The sequence below is a fragment of the Gekko japonicus genome, unplaced genomic scaffold (genome assembly GCF_001447785.1).
Source record: "Gekko japonicus isolate JY-2015 unplaced genomic scaffold, Gekko_japonicus_V1.1 scaffold160, whole genome shotgun sequence".
In the NCBI taxonomy this organism is placed as follows: domain Eukaryota; kingdom Metazoa; phylum Chordata; class Lepidosauria; order Squamata; family Gekkonidae; genus Gekko; species Gekko japonicus.
Window position 1 is genome coordinate 866,252 of NW_015165239.1, and position 14,423 is coordinate 880,674.

General features: G+C 42.7%; 1 protein-coding gene across 1 annotated transcript in view; it reads left to right on the plus strand.

Moving 5' to 3' along the window:
* Positions 1 to 14,423, plus strand: part of CACNA2D3 (calcium channel, voltage-dependent, alpha 2/delta subunit 3) — an 855,054-nt gene that overhangs the window by 687,905 nt on the left and 152,726 nt on the right. The window contains exons 21-27 of the mRNA XM_015410013.1: positions 241 to 308; positions 1,258 to 1,303; positions 1,431 to 1,528; positions 2,775 to 2,868; positions 3,826 to 3,921; positions 5,203 to 5,324; positions 6,914 to 6,994. Of these exons, the coding sequence (XP_015265499.1) occupies positions 241 to 308; positions 1,258 to 1,303; positions 1,431 to 1,528; positions 2,775 to 2,868; positions 3,826 to 3,921; positions 5,203 to 5,324; positions 6,914 to 6,994 (605 nt within the window). The remainder of the gene's footprint in view (positions 1 to 240; positions 309 to 1,257; positions 1,304 to 1,430; positions 1,529 to 2,774; positions 2,869 to 3,825; positions 3,922 to 5,202; positions 5,325 to 6,913; positions 6,995 to 14,423) is intronic.

The window sequence follows — 14,423 nt, forward strand, 5'->3', positions numbered from 1 at the left end:
ATTGTTGTAGCCCTAAATATGCAGTTATATAACAGTCTCTTTCAGCTGGCACAATGGATATAAATGGCACTGTAGATGAGCAATAAATACAAAAAGTGAGCTTTTGGTAACAAACCTAAATTGTTTCTAAAGCAGGAAGTAACAAAACAAAACAAAAGGAGAATTGGAGCTTTCCCCTATATTTTATACCCTTGTTTGTGCCACAGATTTCATGGTCTGTTTTTATGTTTATCTGCACAGTTTAGGTGTCGCTCTTTCTAAAGGACATGGCAAATATTTCTTCAGAGGAAATGTTTCAATAGAAGAAGGTACTATTGTAAATATTTGATCACATTTTCTACAAACTGGTTTAAATGTTGAACTGCAGTGGATCAAAATCTTGTGATCTCCTGAGCGATTTATTAATAATTGTTCAGCCATCTTGTACACAGTTCTGTCTTTTTTTCCCCTGAGATAGGGATGGTTAACTGAACTATTGGTCTCGACTCTCACATGTGACACCAGATGCATAGGATGTATACCTGGAAACAGATTGGGAGCCAGTACAGATGGGCCAAAATTGGAGTTAGATGCTTGCAGGGAGGGTGGGGTATAAATCAAATGAATAAAATAAAAATAAATATGGTTCCTGTTATTCACTCCAGTCAATGTCTTGGCCTCAGCATTCTACACCAATCCGGGAAGGGGCGAAAAATTCCTACCTGGCCCCCGTAAAGGGCGACCAGCCAAAGCCCATACTACCAACAGGGTGGGAGGGTGGGCCGAGTGTCCGGGCGCGCACTGAAGGAGGGAAGCAGGGGCCGGCCTCAGCAGCTCCGGCCCCACCCCCTGTTCAGACCCGGATGTGGCGGTTGCCGCACCCCCTGTCTCTCTCCTGCAGGGCGGCAAAGGCGGCCCCCGAGCTGCATGGCCGCGGGGACTGGCAGCCCAGGAACCGAATTTTTCTTCTCACATTGACACAGAGAGTACTCCATCTTTCTGTGTTATACCTCTGAGGATGCCAGTCACAGCTGCTGGTGAAAATTCAGGTACTACAATGCCAAGACCACGGCCATACAGCCCGGAAAATCTACAACAACTAAAGCAGCTTAATTCTTGCACTAATGAGAATAACCTTTTTTTTGTTGTGATTCATGGTGTTGTATAAACTAGGTAATTTTATTTTTAAATGGAAAAGAAATGACAGTCATGAATTTTATGTGAATACTGCTGCTAATGTCTTCTGAAATGACCCTATGCCATTTATTTTGGTTTCAGGGTTGCATGATTTAGAGCAGCCCGATGTATCTTTGGCAGATGAATGGTAAGCCTTTGACAAAGCACGGTGTGGGCTTGTACTTACCCTTTTCCTTTATGGTAGTTGTGCTCAGCTCCTCATATGGAAAGACCAATATGCAGTACAATTATTTTTAACCACTCTGTGTTCTCAGGTCATATTGCAACACTGACTTGCATCCTGAGCACCGCCACATGAGTCAATTGACAGCTATTAAAAACTACCTCACAGGAAAAGAGCCATTGCTTCATTGTGAGTATGTTGTGATTTACATGCTAATTTGAATCTGCTTTGCAGACATCCACCCAAATAAACACACTGTACTTGCCTTTTGTGGAACTGAACCCAGTTTATTTGCATGTTCTAATGCAGCGATATGTGCATAGTTAATCTACACTGAGAGCTGGTATAACACAGTGGCTGAAAGACTGAACTATGAATCAAATAATGCCTGTTTTAGATCTTGTTTGAGCCTCTCACTCTTTCTCACCTACTCACCAGCATTAGGGGGTGATATCTATTTTGTTTTAATCTCACCCTTTGTAAGGAGCTCAGGTTACGTAGTGTTCTCTTCCTCGTTTTATTTTCACACAAACCAGTGACAGTAATTCCAGTTGAGGGAGAATGACTGGCCCAAGATCACCCAGTGAGCTTGGGAACATACAAAAATATGAACCTGGCTCTCCCTTGTTTACTTTAGCTACTACACTGCAGTGGCTCTGGTAATAGTACTTAACCTACCATACTGGCTTTTTGTAAAGATGAGAACCTGATAATGTATGTGAAGTCCTTTAAATAATCAAAAACATGATACAGATCCGTAGCATTGTTACTTTGAAAGTTCTGTTTGTACTGTAGAGATAGGTTACTAGTGTAGACATAGGTTACTAGTGTATCAACACAATGCCAGTCACAACTGACTTGTGGTGACTCCAGCAAGAGGTTTTCAAGGAAAGTGAGAAGTAGAGGTGGTTTGCCACTGCCTTCCTCTGCAGTCTTAATTGGGAGGTCCCAACAGAGGGCTGTGACTCAGTAGAAGAGCATCTGCTTTGCATCCAGAAGGCCCTAGGTCCTAGTTGAAAGGATGAGGCAGTAGGTGATGTGAAATACCTCTGCCTGAGGTCCTGGAGAGCTGCTGCTGGTCTGAGTAGAGAGTACTGACCTTGAAGGACCAATGGTCTGATTAAGTATAAAGCAGCTTCATGTGTGTTTCACATGAGTCCCCATCCAAATACTGATCCTGCTTAGATTCTGACATCTGATGAGATCAGGCTATACTATAACATTCCACATCAATACAAGGCCATACACTACAGATAAAACAAGACATTGATCTGTGAGATTTTCCACCTCTTGTATTCTTAATTACTTCTAGTGTCAGAGTGCACAGTGAAATGTCTGATTTGTGACAACAGACCTGGAGAATCTGTGGCAATACCCCCTGGTCTTTTAAAGAGACTTTGTAGGTGCTTTTTATTAATGCATTAAAACATTACAGGTGATAAAGAATTGATACAAGAAGTATTGTTTGATGCAGTAGTGAGTGCACCAATAGAAGCTTACTGGACCAGTCTTGCACTAAACAAATCAGAGTAAGTAAACACAATAGTGCTTATTATTTTAGCAACAGACTTGTGCATATATTGTGAAAATAAATTTAAAATCTTTGTGTTAAAATTATGGTAACATATGGAATGTTTGCTGTAGCGAGATCCCAATGCTGTGCCTATAGTTTCTTCTCAGATACTGGTGGCAATCACATGATTGTTCTAGAATTGAGATTCTGGTATGGTATGACTTTGTCTTTAGACCTGGCATATCTGGTAGTCAAACCATAACCCAGAAATTTCCCTTTTCACTTTAAATCTGCTGCTGAAAGAAGAGATAAAGCTGTTTTGGGTAGCCCTATTTTCCCCCAGTCCTGTTGTGCTCTCCCTCTTCCTATAATTAGCAAGAGTAAGTGGTACAGTGGAGGGGGGGGAGAGGTGATGACTGGATCAAATGAGAAAGGATGGGACGGTAGTAACAATAATAAGAATAATTGTCATTTGATTTGCATAATGGACCCATGGTGACTAATACTTAGTGAGCTTCACTTTAAATCAGTGCACTAAACCGTATTAAAATCCATTTAAAATTAGTTTTGAAAAGAACGAAGGGGAAGGAAAGGGTAAAGACCCATCAATGGGAACTAAAGGTATATCCCTTAGAAGTACATGGAAAATAAGCTATTCGAAAAGGAATTTTTAGAGAGGAAGAGAAGGACACAAAAACAAAGTTTTGGAGTGAATTCACAGGATTTACTCTCAAATAATTGTGCATTGGATTAGGTCAGAATGGAGGGATCTTGTGCACTGATTACATGCTTACCATTCCTACATTCATTGGATGGCTGAGAAAATATTTCAATAGAATTAGGTTTGATAATGTGTTTATTACATACTAGCATTTCAACTCTACTGCATGTTCATGACTTTTGTAACTATAAGATAACCACACACCGTTTACTATATAGATATTACTCTTCTGCATTTGTTGCTGTCTTTCAGAAATTCAGACAAAGGAGTAGAAGTTGCTTTCCTTGGAACTCGAACAGGTTTTTCTCGCGTCAATTTGTTTGTGGGCCCAGAACAGCTAACTAACCAGTAAGTCATATGCTGTGCAAGATAAGAAAACAGGAAGAAGAGAAAGTTGGCCAAGGCAACAAAACAGTCTCGATTTTTCCCAGCTCTTTAAATCCCAGTATATTGTATATTTAGAAGTGCTGTGGTACATCTTGGGTGGTTAGGAGTCCACTTTTCCAGTTCGACAGTTGCTTCCCTGTCCTTTTGGATAAAAGGAGCCATTTTGAAGTGATTGAAACCTGCAGTTATTTATCTAATCTAATACAATCTACCCTTCTTCCTATCAGTGATAATGCAGATAAGCAGATATTTAAGAACCAAAACAAATACCTAGGCTGCCTAGGCATTATTTTTGCTTTTATCCACAGTTCCATGGTTGAAGAAAGTTGAATAATAATGGCATAGCTTCTAAGACTATTGGGTTAACAATGTAGTCATTATAAAGTACATTAAGGCTGTGACCACACAGACTAAATAATCCACTTTTAATCCACTTTCAATGCACTTTCAAATTGGATTTTGCTAGTTCACACAGTAAAATAGAGTTGGAAAGTGGATTGAAAGTGGATTATTTAGTGTGTGTGATCGCAGCCTAAGGCTATCTGATATTGTGTAAGCAAGGTTGGTGATATTTATTTGGGACTTACCTGGAGTGCTAACACAACAGATGATTCCAGGTCAAGATGATCCAACACAGTGAATGTATGCCTGCTACAATAAGTTGCCTGTAACATTGTCTATAGAAAACAATGTATATCCATCCTCTGCATTTTTTAATTTAGGTCTCTGAAGACAAATGTTTACTCAATAGCACCAGTGCAGCACAGCTGTCTAGTTTTAAGTAAAAGCTTAATTCAGAAGGGCCAGGATCCAAAGAGTTACCAAAGGCCAGAGGGACCTTTTCTCTTTAACATTATGCCATATCACAAACAAATGTTGAATGCCATCTCAGTCTGCTGTGTAGTTTGGAGGGCTGCTGTTTGAAAAACACAAATCATCTTTGGGTTCCTGTAACAAATTGCTTGGTTCTTTAGATCCCAGCCAAATCATTTTGCAATGAATAATCACTTTTGAATCTGAGAACTTTTCCTCATTCTGTACACCTTTTCCTATTCTACTTATTATGTTCATAGCATGGCTATTATGTGAAGTGTATTTTTAAAAAGAACTGGAAACAAGTTTAGAATAATGCTAGTATTGAGTTGTTTTGCCACATCTCAAGAGAGAACTCTGATTTTCTTGATGAATTTTATGTGATTCATCAAGAAACAGTAAACATGTTATGTTTCCTTCTGTTTCAAGAGACTTCTTGACAGCTGAAGACAAGGAGAATATTTTCAATGCTGATCACTTTCCACTGTGGTACAGAAGAGCTGCTGAACAGATACCGGGAAGCTTTGTGTACTCGATCCCATTTAGTACAGGTTAGTCATTCTAAAAAGAGCCCTTGTTAATTAAATTATGGGTGATTAAGAGTTTGTGAGATACCTCCAACAATTATTTGTAACCTCAAACTGTATTAAAGCCATGATCTGTGTATCTATATGTGCATAGAATATCACTAGGTATTAATTAGAGTACTAGAAACTTTGGCTTAATGAGGAATAAGAAATAGATAGTTCGTGCTTTTAAAACCTTGTGAAGGCAGCTATAAATTTAAGTACAAATTGTTTGAATGTACGAGGAAGTCATTAGAGCAGGATCCCAGCAAGTTCATAGTCAAACGGTAAATAATAAATCATCAACAAAGAGGGGCAGGGAATGAAAGAGTGGTCCCCTGGTTGCTAAGACCAGACAGTAAACCTGCCTGTGAGCTTTCATGGGAGTCTGGTCTTACGCTGCAGTCACACGCGCCAGTTGAAGTGGAGGAGAAGCATGGCTATTCCCTCTGGAGGAATTTGACACACAGTTGTGAGATCACACCTCCATTTTTAGGTGTGGGCACAGCCCCTCACCGTGTGATCAGACGCAACTGCGGGTGAGTTGGGGTTTTTTTGCCCATTTGTTTCCCATGTGCATAAATGAGGAATCACACCTCCATACTGAGAGCCCCCTATGGAGTATGTGATGATGTGCATACTGTGAAGGGAGGGGGGACCGGCACCGAGCCGGGGTGGCCTGATCAGAACATCCCGATGGCTTGAAAGCGTACTTGAGCGATCATACAGGGGAAAATCTGTAAATGGCCTGTCAGAATCTGTTTACTACTGGACTTTCCCCGGTGTCTTTTAACTCCGCTTCTGTGGTGGAGCAGCATGGGTTGCCGATGACTGTGGGACGCTCCCCAGATGTTGCTGTCTGATCACTCCCTTTAGATCCATCAGGCATTTGCATCTATGTCAGATCTAAAGGTGCGTGTGATCGCAGCCTTATTGTGTCACCTGCTTTGTCCCTTTCAGTAAACCTACTTTTCTGGTGTGGCTGGTAAATGGAAAGCTCCCTGCTTTGGTCACAGCATGGTGATAGCACGTAGGTCCTGTCTGTGCTGTCTCCAGTTTTCATACTGACTAAAGTCCTAACAAGAGCCTTGGGGTCAAAGCAACAGACAAGGTGCTGAAAGGATCCATGACTGGATTTTCCCAGCACTTTTAAAAAATGCTGGCTAAGAATTTGGATTGGAGCCATGTGGCAAGGGAAGGGAGAGAGGGTCGCTATTCCCCCAAGGGTGGTTTCACCAGTCAAAATGTGCACATACACACAGACACACTGTTGTTAGCCCTAAAAGGAAAACGGTCGGACAGCTAATCTCTTTTCTTCCTTTGAGGGTTAATAGAAGCATGGGGGAGTGGTTTCAATCACCAAAACAGCATGGGGGAGTTAAAGCTTCCTCCTCCACCCCTACATGGTCTCAATCCAAATCAAACTGTCCTGATTTCTCTGACCTCATACTGAGAACACTCTGTGGCTTTCGGTCTTGATCATCTTCTACTGTAAGAGCACTTCATCAATTCTTATAATAGCTTATGCTGAAATAGAATCTTGAGTCGAATAATAATTTCCTTTAATCTTGTAGGAACTGCAAACAAAAGCAACGTGGTGACAGCAAGCACGGCCATTCAGCTTCTCGATGACAGAAAATCTCCAGTGGTTGCAGGTAGAATTCTTGCTGCTTCTTTGCATCAATATTATAAAGAGGCTTTGCTTTTTTTCATGCCACTTAGACTGCCTATAAAAATTCTTATTTAAAGTCTGTTTTGGAAGAAAGTTCATTAAAGTGCAGCATAATGATCTAATGTCTGGGTCACTGCAGGCCTTCTCCTTAAAATGCTTGATTCTAAGGACCTTCAACACAGAAAACATTTAATAAACTGATGGGGGTGGGGTGATTTAGTATAAACAGCCCAGTAATTATCAAAACAAAAATTTCATTGTGGGAAAACTTGTGAATCCCCAAACCTTTCTTATTACTTGTTTTTATGGACATGGGTACAGGCACATGAGTCATTCATATCTTTGTTTGAAGTTAGGTGCCTATCCAACATGAGAATAATAATAATTCATACAATCGTTTTGGCAAGAAGACTTGTGAACAGTAGTACACCGAAAGCATTAAGTAGCATTGGAGATATTGTATTTTTTCAGTATGGTACTTGCTTGCCATATCTGTAAAATATAATTCTTATTTGTTGAAAAGAACTTTGTGACTTTAAAAATGTGGCATGATTTTAGAGTTCACTCATTTCAAGATGAGAGCTTGCTACCAGCATTACTGTCTCTTTTAATGACGGCTTTCTCCAACTGCAAAGGTTTATCACTCACTAAACACTGAAAACCATGGGACCCTGGAAGCAGGGGTCATTTCGTAGAAAAAGAGCTAGAGGAACTCATTAGCATAACTCATTAGCATATGCCACACACCCTGACATCAGGGGCCCGGCGGTGGACCTGCAAGTCCAGCGGGAGTGTGAGGAAGCCCCACCAAGGCCCTCCCTGGCCCCAGGCAGGCAGGGGTGGGGAGAGGAGGGGAGGAAGCAACTTACCCTCCCTCTTCTCCTGCCTCCTCCTGGCTGAATGAGGGCTGGAAGCGGGGTGGCCGGAAGCAGGGGGCGGGGCTTCATCATGTGCCCTGCCCCCTGCACCTCCCCCGGGGGAACTGCGTTCCCTCGCGTCCCCCCCCCGAAATGACCTCTGCCTGGAAGGGTCCATCTCTCATCATATAATGGTTCTGTAAACCTTAATAATCAACCATGCCACATTCTTGTTGGCCTCTTGATTGCCAGTTCTGGCTTGGGAGACTTCTGGACTTTGGGAGGCAATGCCTGGGGAAGATGACTCAGTGGGGATGTGATGCCATACAGTTCACTCTCTGAGGCTGCCATTTCCTCCAGTGAAACAAATCCCTGTAGCCCGGATATCAGTTATAATGCCAGGAGAACTCTAGGCACCACCTGGAGGCTGGCAACCCTCTTGGCCCTGGTGTGTGTTGGATTTGTAGAGTTCGCCCAGTGGTGTCTTAAGAGAAAAACAATATCAAGGTAGCAGCTTAAACCAGTTTTGGTAAAAATATGTTCTTTGCAAATGCCAGAAGAAAAGACAGGGAAAAGAACATTGTTAGCTGTTGGCTCTGTGCCAACTACCAAAGCTGTTCACTTTTAAGTATTGTAAAGAGGCTAGTTTGGGTAATTCTTCCTGTTTCAACCATGCCTTTGATTTTTGAAGTTGTTTCCTGCACCTGCAGCGTGGTGTTTTCATTAAAGCATCCATCAGTAATTCAGGTATTTAAAGAAAGGAGAAACCATAAGTACTATTAAAGAAAGGAGAAACCATAAGTACTATCATGCTTATAAATGTCGACTGATCAGACATCATTCCATTTCTGCCCTGCAATGAGTAATAAAACAATTAGGTATATGCACTATTATGCTGAATTCTAAATGTACCAATTACTGCTTTTAAAACATAAGGAAAGTGCTTGGTGAGAAGGATTTGCGGTTGTAACACTCAATCAGCAACAATTCAGATGCTTTCAGGAAAAAATATTCTGTGTGTTTCCAATTAAAATATAAATTACTTATTTTGAGTCTGTTCTTACAGATGATAAACAACTAAATGCTAAGTTTCTTCGTTTAGGAAACGTAGTTTGAAAAACAAAAAACTGCGCCAAAGAAATGCGGTGTGACAGATGAATGGTTGAAACATTTGATGACATCCTAGAAAGCTTGGCACTGGAATCTCACTGTACAGCTGTCTCCAATCTGTTCTGTAAAAACAGGACAGTGAAAGGTCACCATCACTGTCATCATACTCATGCATTACATTGTATGGCTCGAAACTTATAATGGAGTCCTAAGAATGGTTATACCCTTCTAAACCCATTGGCTTCAGTAGTCTTCAAAGGGTGTTACTCTGTTTAAGATTATGCTGTGAGGTCTGGGATCTTTCAACAGAGGGTAGATAAGGAGCAAGTATGTACAGAGGTTCCAGTGATACCTTGGCCATCCCAACCCAGCCCACAGTCACATCTGCATAGTCCACCAGCCAGATACCTAACATTTTGCAGGTGCAGACACATGTACACAAACTTGGTTTCTAATATACATCTTTGACCCTTTCTCAAATAATAGGTTTCAGGCAACAGTAGTTGCTGGAGTCCAGATCAAGGTCATTCTTCCATCTTTCTCCTCTGCAACCATTTTCAATCTAGATCATGCCTGTAGAAATACTTCTTTTCCTGCCTTGAGGAATGTTGAAATCTAGGAAGGTGCCAGTCCACCTTATTTTTAAGCCACAATTCTATCTCCTTTTGTGGCCCACTCTGGATCTCTTCACAGCACATATTTCCTGAACTGAAATGTATATTTGCTGGCATCCACTGGGAGAAGAAAGGTTTTTTTAAAAAAAATGTATTCCTATTTGGCACCCTTATTGCAAAGACTTGATTTCTTTATTCTGTGCACATCACTTCTATTTTTACTACTTATAGACATGGCTTAGACAGGCACACTGCAGATTGCAGGAGTGCAAGGAAAGGTGAGGTTGGATTTCACTTGGTTTATGATTGTGGGCCCAGGGGCATAGAGGAATGCAGTTGAGGAATAAAGACAAAGACAACCTGTTTTGGATAAAGTAAAGGCCACAGCTATTATTGACTGAATTGCAGGAGCACTGGCTCACCATGGGGACAGATCCCAACCATTGGGCAACTTGCCTGCTGCCTGATTAATAGGGTTGCTAGGTCTGGGTTGGAAAATACCTGGAGACTTAGGGGGTGGATCTGGGAGAGGGTGGGGTTTGGGGAGGGGAGGGGCCTCAGCATGGTACAATACCATAGCATCCACCCTCCAAAGTAGTCATTTTCTCCAGGGGAGCAGATCTCTGTCAGCAGGAGATCAATTGTAAAAGCGGGAGATCCCCAGCTGGAGACTGGCAACCCTACTGATTAACCTCACCCCCTAGCCCACCTTCTGGGGGTGAATTGTGGAGTGGCAGCCTCCAGGATCCACATGGGCGCCAGTTGCTGCATGGTTCTGTTGCCCCCTGGTGGTGAGAGCCCTGCTGACAGCCCCCAAGCTGGGCATGCCGCTGAATTCGCTCCACCCCAAACTGGGGAGGCCGGCAGGCATGCAGGCCGGCTTCCCCATCAGAAAAATCTGCTCCAGTGCCCGAACCTCCCAGAAAGCTGTGGCAAAGAAAACATAAAGAAAGAAAACAAACACAAACCCATAACAACCAAAACACAGGGAGGGTGGGAGGGAAAAGCCACGAAAAGCAATGAGGGCGGCGGCAGCTGGTAAAATAAAGAAGAGAGCTGGAAGGAGGAACTCCCAGGACCACCTGCCAATCTGTCCCCTTCGATGCAATGTCTGATGTGCAGGGCGAGCCTCTGACGCCTGCTGGACCCTGCTCCCTGGCTCCTGGCTGCCAGAGGACCGCATGGCCCATTTCCTCCTGCCCTCCAGCCGCAGGCCCCAAAGGCTGCTTCATAGGAGTTTTTGCCACCGCTTATCCTTAGTTTTGCAATTCAGAAGAAATCTATGGAGGAGTTAGCAGGCCACACAGCAGCCTGAATACTATCGTATTCAGAATTTAAAATTAGGATAGTTTTTAACTTGTGTGTAGGAAAAGTTATATAACTTACATAAACATTTCAAAATGGGCATAAGTAACTTTATACTGCCTGAAAGAGAGACTTACAGAGCACTGGATGCCACTGAGTTTCACAGTTTGGCAGATGCTGTGGTTATCTTTCAAGAGAGCTGCTTGTATGCTGACCATTTGGTTTGAATGTCACTGTGCACTTCCCATTCAAAATAGAAAAGGTTACAGCAGAAAATAGTTTATTATTAAACAAATTGGCTTGTGAGGACAACAGGTGCTTTCCCCACAATGTCAGTTACATAGAATGGTCTCCGAGGTTCTCTGAAACCATTTACCCCAGTGGAGGTATGAAGTGGCTAACATTAAGATTGAAAACATGAATGTTACTGCAGGTGTGGAGGGGGAGGTATTTGTGAATTTCCTACATTGTGCAGGGAATTGGACTAGATGACCCCGGAGGTCCCTTCCAACTCTATGATTCTGTGTATGTGGATGAAGTATGTAACTCCAGTTTTCCTCCCTGCTCAAGTACACTACATCCAGACATTCATTGATAATTAAGCTTTGTGTTCTCAAACAATGAGAAATATGCTGTCAAAAGGCTGATCTCTATCAGGACACTGAGAACAAATGGTTTCTAATTCTTCTTTCTAAAATTCAATATTTCTTCTTTCTAAAATTCTGAAATTCAATATTGGCCAACAGGGCCGGCTCACTCACTAGGCGAACTAGACGATCGCCTAGAGTGGGACGGCCCTTAGGGGCACCAAACTGCACCCGGCCCTGTACTCTGGGAGTTTCCTGATTATTTGTGTTTTTCATTCTTCCTAAAATGCATTTATTTTTGAAAATTGGTGGGCGCACGGGGGGGCATAAGGGATCCTCGCCTAGGGTGCAAAATAAGCTGGAGCCGGCCCTGTTGGCCAATGATAATGAAATTTGATATTGATGCCTGTGTTTTGCTCCATGTTTGGTACAGCCACAGCCATTGGTCATTTGAGATCTTGATCTCTTCTCCCATGACCATGACCATTACCTGGGCCCCACAAAAATTCCCCATATGGACCGATTCACCATGTTAGGTTGTCTCAGCACCTTTTCAACATTACTTCTTTCAGGTTGTACACTTTACCTCCATACAATCAATTATATTTTTTTATGTTGGTGTTAGCAATCAGACTCCTCCTCCTGCAGAAGGAGTAGTTTAACCACAGTGAGAGAGAGAGAGAGAGAGAGATAAACACTCTTCATATAAATATCACCTCAAAAATCATAATCCTCTCAACTCCAGCTTCACTTCCCCCCTAAGCTATTTACCCCAATCTAGCAATTCTTAACACTATTCTTCAAAGTTGGTAGTTTTCCCATCCATCAACCTCCAGACCATCAAAGGACGTTCACACCTTTGGTACACCTCAGAAAATCCCATAAAACGGCTCTCACTCCATTGTTTACTCTACTGACTTTGATGGACTAAGGGTCTGATTAAGTTTAAGGCAGTTTCATGTGTTCATGTGGAAGTTATGATAAATAAATGTGTTCACGTGGAAGATATGATAAATAAATCAGAACAGTTTTCACCCGCTGGCAGAAGATAATGACAGAGGGAAACAAATGCACCCACAGTTTTGGTGCCATGACTTAGAAGCCATTTCTAGAGAGGCCATCTGTCTAGCCTTAGATTGCAAGCCTCTGTTGACAACCAAATAGGTTAGGTTCTTATGGGGGTAGGTGGACCATGGTATGCTGGTCCAAAGCTGTATAGGGCCAGGGATGCTGAGAGTGACCATGGGCCCCTGGATAAAGATTCCCTATGGACACATCTGGCTCAAGGCGGCTAACAACATACTCTTCCAAAAGCACATCAAAGCATTGTTTTTGGGGTAAACACATCAGTATTTCCTATATCAAGTGAAATTAAACACCAGTCCTCATGAATCTATAGTAAGAAAAGAATTGGCCCATCTGTCCATCTGTTGTTGTTTTTTAACTTACCTTGATTATATTCTGCCTTTCTCACCAGTGGGAATAGGGTTGCCAGCTCTGGGTTAGGAAATACCTGGAAATTTGGGGGGTGGAGCCTGGGAAGGGTGAGGTTTGGACTCTCAGCAGAGTCCACCCTCCAAAGCAGCCATTTCTTTTGGTGAAAATGATTTTGCTCATCTGGAGATCAATTGTAATAGTGGGAAGTCTCCGGGTACCACCTAGAGGTTGGCCACCCTAAATGGGTCCCAAAGTGGTTTACATCATTCTCCTTTCCTCCATTTTGTCCTCAAAGCAAGCCTATGAGGCAGATTAGGCCGAGAGTGTGTGACTGGCCCAAGGTTTCCTAGCAAGCTTCCGTGGCAAAGTAGGGATTTGAACCTGGGTCTTCCAGATCTTTCTCCAACACTTTAAACACTGGCAGCACAACTCATTAGAGAACAAAGCTAGGAGACTCAAAGTCAGCTGCCATTTTCAGGATGTGGAAGTCCTAGGGCCAAAATTGAAAGACATGGGAAATTGAGACAAACCACCACACAGTGCTACTTGTAGTGGAAGCTGAGGGTCTCTGTGGCAGGCATAACTCATCTTACATATATAATTCCTTTACATATTGGTCATTTCCAGCTCTCCCATTGGTTGTGCAGTGCACTTCATCAACCATTGGCCCATCAACTGCCACTCAAGAGTACTCACATTTAGTATTCCATCTAAGTTGTGTTAGTGTGAGCTAGCTCACAGGCTTTTGCCTCCAGCTCACATGTTTTTGTCTTAGCTCAGGAAGGCTGGCTCTAGAGCAAACTAATTTATGCAGTAGCCAAATTGCTCGCTCACAACTTTAATGCCAGTAGCTCACAAAGTAGAATTTTTGCTCACAAGACTCCACTGCCTAGGCAGAGGTGTCAAACTCATTTGTTATGAGGGCCGGATCTGACATAACTGAGACCTTGTTGGGCCGGGCCATGCGTGTCATAAAAGGTAATGCCAGGTAGTGAAGAGATAAACTTTATAAAGAACACAGATAAACACAATTAAAGATCTTTTAAATTTTAAATAACACATTTCCAGTGAGTTCGACACCCCTGGCTTAGAGGGAACATTGCTTGCATGCCATTGACTGGGTGCTGGGTCCGCTTCTCTCCCTTGCCCAGTGCCAGCCTGGAAACTCTTCTCTCACAGAATAAACTGCCAAAAGGCCGGTCTCTCCTGACAAAGAAACTTCTCCTGCTTGGCTCCTATGGGACTAACTTTTCCTTCGGTGTCTGTTTCTAAGGAACCATGCTTGGTTCTGTCAGTAAAAAGGCAAAGGCAGGAGGTACTTTCCAGGTCTTTGTGGGGAACTCATTGGGGCTAGTCCTGATTAGGGTTGCCAACTCCAGGTTGGGAAATTCCTGGGTATTCTGTGGCAGAGTCTACGGGAGGGGAGAAGTCTCAGCTGAATAGAATGCCATAGAGCCCACCCTCCAAAGCAGTTATTTTCTCGGGGGGGGGGGGGAGATGTG